The sequence below is a fragment of the Podarcis erhardii genome (genome assembly GCF_964252035.2).
Source record: "Podarcis erhardii genome assembly, chromosome: 10".
NCBI classification, from domain to species: domain Eukaryota; kingdom Metazoa; phylum Chordata; class Lepidosauria; order Squamata; family Lacertidae; genus Podarcis; species Podarcis erhardii.
Window position 1 is genome coordinate 46,216,304 of NC_138500.1, and position 7,397 is coordinate 46,223,700.

A 7,397-nucleotide genomic window follows, 5' to 3' on the forward strand; every position below is an offset into this window, starting at 1 on the left:
TGAAGAACCATAGGTTGGACACGTAGCTAATCATTCATCATGGGGAACCTAGTCATTTAAAGGAAACTTTAAACACTACAATCCCACAAACCAAGCCTATTAATAAACACCAGACACGCCTCCTATCTAACACCATCTCCTGAAATGTGTGAAAAATGCATAAAAATGTTCAGCGGCCAGGTATAAATATCACCACCCAGAGTGGCTAAGATCAAACTGGAAAGTGCCGTTGACAACCAAGTTAGACGACTCCAGTGGGGCTGACATCCAAACATACAACAAAGCAGCATTTCCATTTTGAGTCAAGAACCATGGTTTGGAAGATTTGCCTGTTCCTCTTTCTGGCTATTAGTTTTTCTGATGGACATGTCCCCTCTGGGCCACTTTTTGAAAGCATGAAAGAACATATAAGCAAGCTGCAGAGAGAATTTGTAAGTATAACTTCTGATAATCCTATTGTCTTTTCTTCATTTGCCTATACTCTGGCTTATTTGAGGATGCCAGTATTCTTGGGCAGAGAGCTAAGACCTGGTTTTACGACACTATGGGTCATTCATTTTGTAATCTTTTTGTATTTTACTGATTTCGGTGATTCTTGTAAAGTTGCAGGGAAGTTTCTTCCATTGCCTTCACAAGAGAATTTGAAATATCCTCAGTGTTTTATAAGACCACGCAATTTAGTATTAGTCATCAGCCTGACGTGTATAGCTGGTACAAATCTATGTGTGGTTTTCTTTATAATGAATCGTTCAGGAATAGGAATCGACTAGATGGAGTGGGTGAGCACAACCGGTCACTTGCCACCCAAAACATATTTCATTCCTTCAGCCCTCAAAGAACCAGTCACCTCTCGTATGACTAGCCCAAGATAATCACAACAGCTTCATATCTGTCGAGTGCTTTTCACTGTGACGTTGAATAGTACAAAACTGAATTCCTCATGGGAATGTATTTTTCTAAATATTATTATTGCTGCTGCTGCTTTTATTGCTTATTATTATAAATTAATGTGTCCCTCCCCATAAAGTCTCAGGCCAGGGTGCATATATATCAGTGTGAGGGTCTCCCCCCCATTATGGATCCCAAGGGCCTTCAAAACCCGAGGGATTCTTGTGCCTTTGGGGAGATGTCGACTGGTGATCTCTCCATTCAGATGAGTTTAGAGCCTTTCCCATCCTCAAATCCCTCCTGAGATCTGCTTATCTAAGCAGTTTTGCTTCCGCATTAATCCCTCTTTCTTCAGTTACATCGGTCGCCTCTCCTTTCCTCCTCTTCTTGACTCACTCTTGGGATAGCAAACCTCAGAGGTGCTGCCTTTTCCTTCCTTCTATGTTGCAGTGACAAGCCTCACCATAGTCTAGCTCCTGCCTCTTTGGCTATCGCTCCTTCTTCGTACTTGCTCTCTCCTGACTTGGAGCCCGTTGTAAATGTATTGCCTGCCATACCTTTACCCTCTGTTTGGTCGTGCATCTCTCCACAGTGGTCGATACAAGCTTGTCAGTTCTGTTATTCAAGTTTTATAATGTTATAATAGGTGTCCATCATGGCTGAGACACACGGTACTTAAGAAAAGAAGGAAGATTGTCAGTTTGGTGAATTTACTTGCTAAATGTAGAATATATTCAAGTGAAAATAACTCATGCACATTTAGTCCGGCAGAATGTGTTTGTTCCTCTAGGGCAGTATTCACTAACCTAACCTTCTCCAGATGTTTCAGACTACAATGTTGGAAGCCACCCAGAGTGGCTGGGGCAACCCAGTCAGATGGGAGGGGTATTATTATTATTAAGCATGGGCAATGAGCAAAATTATGGGAACTGTTGTCCAAAACATTTAGAAGGCATCAGGAGAGGGGAGACTGCTCCTGGGTAAAGATCTGGGGTGTACGTGGAAGTGAAAGCAGTCTTTCTAAACTGAAACCTATAAGTCCAGCCCTGCTGAGGAAATTTGCTTTAAAGTTATCTTTGAAGTGAATCAGATGATTCAAACTTGGGGCAGGGGGACAATTTAAATGCCACTTAATTACAACAGTCCTAATTACAAGAATCTCAAAGCAGTGTACAAGTAGTTTAATAATAATAATAATAATAATAATAATAATAATAATAATAATAATAATAATATTAAAATGATGAAATCAGAATTTTGTTGAAATGCCTGCTGAAATAAAATAAGCCTTCAGTAGGCGCCTGAATGTTCAACAGGGAAGGGGCCTGTCTAATACACTGCTTCTGTAGATACCATAGCAGTCAACTCCTAGGGGCCGAGGGGTCGTCACCCCCCCCAATAAAATATTTGAGGGGGCCAGGATTCCCAAAGTTGATAGGTATATAATGCTACATATTTGGTTGAGACATTTGCGTTTTGTATTGCAGAACACCAGTCAGCCTGATGTTGCCGAGGGTGGCGCTATTTTCAGGACTCACCTGAAGAACGCTCTATGGTCAGAGGTAATTGTCTCAGTTTGTTTAAATATTTGGACAGGTTTCGTACAACACCAATCATCTGACGTGAAATGTCAGTTGCTGCCTAGCAGTTGGCCTCGGACTATTAACTCTCCACCCCACCCTCACATGGACTATATCATCATTCTCTAACCCAGTGCCCTCCAGATGTCTTGAACTACAACTCCCAGAAGCCCCCAGATTGAGGAAGGCTAGCCAATATCACCAGAGAGCTTTGTAGATCAGACATACTGTTTACATTCTCTTTCATAATGAGATAAGTAAACTAAAAGTGAAAGGTGGAAATCTATCACTTTTACTGGTGTGCTTCTGGTGCTATCAGGAGAAACCCTCAAGAAGCCATTCTTGTTTCAAAAGGGAGCTCACCACTGGTTTGGCTTTGCCAAATGGCTGACTCAAGCTATAACAACACCAATGCCAACAATGGCCATAAGAAAATCTGGTTGGTTGAAGGTTCTGAGGGCCTTCATTATTAACATTCAGAAGGAATTTAAGAACATTCCAGGCATTTATGCCTGAAAGATACAGTTCCTGGAAACCTTGACCTTAGTATGTCTGAGGATATGTGATTGATTGTCAGTGTTTTTAGGGACTCTTAATAATAAGTTTTTAGATGCCCTTAACGTTTTCAAATGCTTTTATTTGTTTGATTTTTAATTGTATCATCTTACTGCCTTGTTTGGTGCCCTGGGCAATTTTGGAAGGAAGAATAGGAGAGAAATGTTATGTAATAATTTTCCGTATTTCTGTTATTGGGAAATGTTACTAATCCATTTTCTCTCTCTCTCTCTCTCTCTCTCTCTGGGGCTGGTTTTCTGGCAGGCCCATGAAAGAAAGATCTTGCTCGCTCAGATGATTTCCAAATACTGGGACCTGTTGACTAATCTAAACAGCACTCAAAATCCAAAGGATGTCAGGAGTTTGGTAGAAGTCCTGCAAGTCTATAAAGAGAGTTACAGCGAAAGCTTGAAAAAAGCAAAAGATCTAATTGAGATAGCAAAACTTCCGGTAATATTACATTCTTCCTTTTGATTATGTCACTGAATATAACGTCTGTCTGTCTGAGGGATAAGTGGCTCACTCTATGCTATTGAAGGATGGAATGATGGGTTACACACTGGGATTAATTAATTAATTAATTAATTATATCATTAAATTTATATCCTGCCCTTCCTCCCAAAGGAGGACGGGTGTGCTGTGAAGTGGCAGTGACTAAAAAGGAAAGAGATGTTGGTCATAGAATCATAGAATGTAGAATTGGAAGTTACTCTGAAGGTCACTTGGTCCAGCCCCAGCAATGAGGCATCTCAACTAGATCATACATGGCGGGTGGTCTTGGTGGATACTCTGCAACGCCCTCTGGTGTCACATTTTAATAACGCACCATAAACGTTCAAAGTAGGATGTCATGTGCCCATATGGTTATCAAAACCCTTCCTTCATGTTAAAAACCATGAGTATAGATCCACCCAATGTATAGAGTTCTGGCCACCACTTCTAAGAAGGTTATTCTGTGAATGGGAAATGTGCAGAAAAGGGCAATTAAAACATTCAAGGGATTGGAGGACTTTTCCTATGGGGAAAGTGTATTTAAAAACTGGGTTTTTAAGTTTAGAAAGCAGAGGAGCCCCACTGTCTTCATGTCCTACTTGTGGACTTTACTGAAGCCAATGGTTGGCCCCTGTGGAAACCAGGATGCTGGACTAAAGGAATCTTTTGGCAGAAGCTTCAACAGGTCAATGGTTTGGGCCGACAGTCTTGCTGATGCATTGCATTCGGAAAATCTCCTCTGCCACCAATAACGTCACATTGAAAATCACAGGCGTTTCTTACCATCTATTAGGAATGCAATGCAGCTCATCACACAATTATATGTTACCAGATAATTTGAAACAATAGGGAACATGAGGATATTCATCTAAGGTCAAGTCTGACCACAGCAGGGTTGCCACACAGGTCAAAGTCAGAATCTGTGGGTGAACGTAGCAGTGCTGATGTTTGCACATAATGTATTTATTTAAAAAGTTAACCTGACCTTCCTCTAAAATAGCTCAATTAGGCAAACAAAGCTGTAGCCAGGCAGATTTCACTCCACATGCTGATCAAGCCCAGGCCTGTAATTCTTAGTACTGCTCAAGTAAGGTTGCCATATTTTGAAGAGCAGAAAAGAGGATGCTGTGACGACTCTCATTTTAAATACTCCTCCTATATGTAGGCTATAGAAGCTGTGATATATTGCTGAGGGGAGCAGGAGAAGAGAAGAGGAAAGCAAGTCCTCAGCCACCAGTTATGTCTATGTCTCACCCAGAAAGTATAGCCAGGGAGATTTTGACAAATTTAGAAAATCCACCCGGACAGAAATTTTAGCCCTAAAAAAGAGGACGTGTCCTGGAAAAAGAGGACACGTGGCAACCCTAGTAAGTCTGATTGGTGGTGGGGAAAGGAAGTAGATGCTACATGAAAGAAGCATGAAATGTGGAATCACCATACTTTTCTGTGTTTATACGCAGACTAGGTGTTTTCCCCCTAAAAAACAATGTCAAAAATTAGGGGGCGTCTTATACATGGATAGTGCTGAGGGTAGATTGGCGACTCCCCCCAAATAGGGGGCATCTTATACATGGGGGCGTCTTATAGACAGAAAAATACAGTATATCCCTTGCATAAGTAGGCAAACAAGTCCAGATTTTTATTTGGTACCAGTCATGGGTTCACAGGAAGTTAAATCCTGTTTTCTAGCCAGTCAGTGTTTTCTAGCCGGTTTCACAAACAGGCAGTGTTGTTGTCTTCATTGTTAAATGCTCCAGGGATAATGTCAAGCAAGATGTGGGCTGGTGACCAGTCAATGTCTTTTAATGAGTGGAATGTTGGAATTAGACTGCTTAGATCTAGGGTGACATTTCTGCTCAGCCATAATAATTACTGGACTTTGGGCCAGCTACTGCCTCATACAGTCTTGGGAAAGACGGCGGGGGAGGGGCCCTGTATGCCACCTTGGGATAGCCAATGTGATGCCTTCCAGATGCTGCTGGACTACAACTCCCATTATCCCTGCTCCATTGCTCACTGGGGCTGATGGGATGTGTAGAGCACCACATTGGCCACCCCTGTTATAGAGGAAGGGAGGAGTAAAACCCAGACAAATAATAAAGGGTAGATCATTGACCCCTATTCAATAATTCACATGTATTACTCTATTGTGTACAGTGGTACCTCGGGTTACATACGCTTCAGGTTACATACTCTTCAGGTTACACACTCCGCTAACCCAGAAATAGTGCTTCAGGTTAAGAACTTTGCTTCAGGATGAGAACAGAAATCGTGCTCCGGCGGCAGCAGGAGGCCCCATTGGCTAAAGTGGTGCTTCAGGCTAAGAACAGTTTCAGGTTAAGAATGGACCTCTGGAACGAATTAAGTACTTAACCCGAGGTACCACTGTATTTGCATTTGTCCCCTTCATTTCCGTGAGGGTGATGGGACCCTACGAACGATGCATGATTATTTTGCTTTCTTAGACTGTGTTATTATTATTTGACTGAAATGACTGAGAAGGGGCTTACAAACAAGGGAGCTCCATATTTGCATTGTTGGCATTTGAGTTTGTCTTTCTGCCATTCATAGGCTTTCTGGAATGTTATTACATTATTTTTTAAAAGTGCCATTTCTCCAGTAAATATATACGGAGCATAATTCCCTGCGAACTGTTAAGCTAATGCATTTTTGTCATTTTAATCAGATGGATAATGTGAAAATCCAGCGCAAGGCAATCACTGAATTTTACGACGTCATGTTGGAGGTGAACAAAGAGGAAGTTAAAAGAAAGAGGAGAAGTCGAAGGCAGAACCCCAGCGTCCCGATGCGATACAAACCAAATCCCAGAGGCTAGCCTTGTTTTTCTACTGAGAGCTCCTTTTAATATATATATAAAAAACTATTTATTTATATTTAATAGTTTAAAATAATTATTTATAAATGCCAATTTTGTAAAAAAACCCAAATCAGCATCTGATTTGAAGTATTTATAATTCATGTTATGTAATAAATTAATAGAACCGAATTCCTATTTATCTTCTGATATTTGTTAACAGGGTCAGTTAGAACCTGTCCAGAGTTTACTTAGCATCTTCCATGGAGTGCATATAAATTATTTAATGAAATAAAATATTATTCTGTTTCCAAAGTATCAAGTGTTGTTGTTGTTGTTGTTTTGGCAACTGAAGATCACAAAGAGACTATAGAAAGAAATTAATTTTATTATTACTTCATGAGCAGAGGATCCCCATTGGGAAATGGGCTTCCATGTTCACTTCAGTGGAAGAGGCAATTTTCCACAGCCATCTCCTTGTGTGCGCAGAGCTGCCCCATCAGGGCAGTGAGAAGGACGTCTTTGCAAGTGGGGTGGGTGTCTGCACCAGAGGGAGCCCTTGTGCTCATAAGGAATCAAGGGAAGTACTGAAAATAAGGACATCTATCCACATGCTTAAATTTTAATTCAAGTCTTTCTGTCCAAGACTGACCGTGAATAGAGTTGATGGCAGGGCTGATATTGCCAGCCTTCATGTCATGTTTGCAACGCAGAGTTAGTCAGCCAATGGGCCTGAAGCCAACTCTCTGTGCAGCACATCCCTGGGGCATAGCTGTCAAGTTTTCCCTTTTCTTGCAAGGAATCCTATTCGGAATAAGGGAATTTCCCTTAAAAAAAGGGAAACGTTGACAGCTATGCCCTGGGGATCCTGCCATCTTCCATTCTCCCCCCACCCCTCCAACAAATTCTATTGGTTTTCAAGAACAACATATAACTACAGTAACTTGTCCAGTGGTGCATTCTTGTTAAGTTTCATATGCAGTACACTGTACACAAACAATACATTTATTTATTGTCAGGAACCGTGTTGAGGAGGACTACACTGAGGAGGAATGGTGGGAGCTGCC

At 41.3% G+C, this 7,397-nt stretch overlaps 1 protein-coding gene across 1 annotated transcript; it reads left to right on the top strand.

The window, feature by feature from the left end:
* The first annotated feature begins 242 nt into the window (after positions 1-242).
* IFNG (interferon gamma) lies at positions 243-6,645 on the top strand. The gene is made up of 4 exons (XM_081879558.1): positions 243-431; positions 2,376-2,450; positions 3,288-3,473; positions 6,202-6,645. Exons 1-4 carry the CDS (start codon positions 312-314, stop codon positions 6,349-6,351), a joined length of 531 nt encoding a protein of 176 aa, XP_081735684.1. The 5' UTR covers positions 243-311; the 3' UTR covers positions 6,352-6,645.
* Positions 6,646-7,397: the final 752 nt, after the last annotated feature.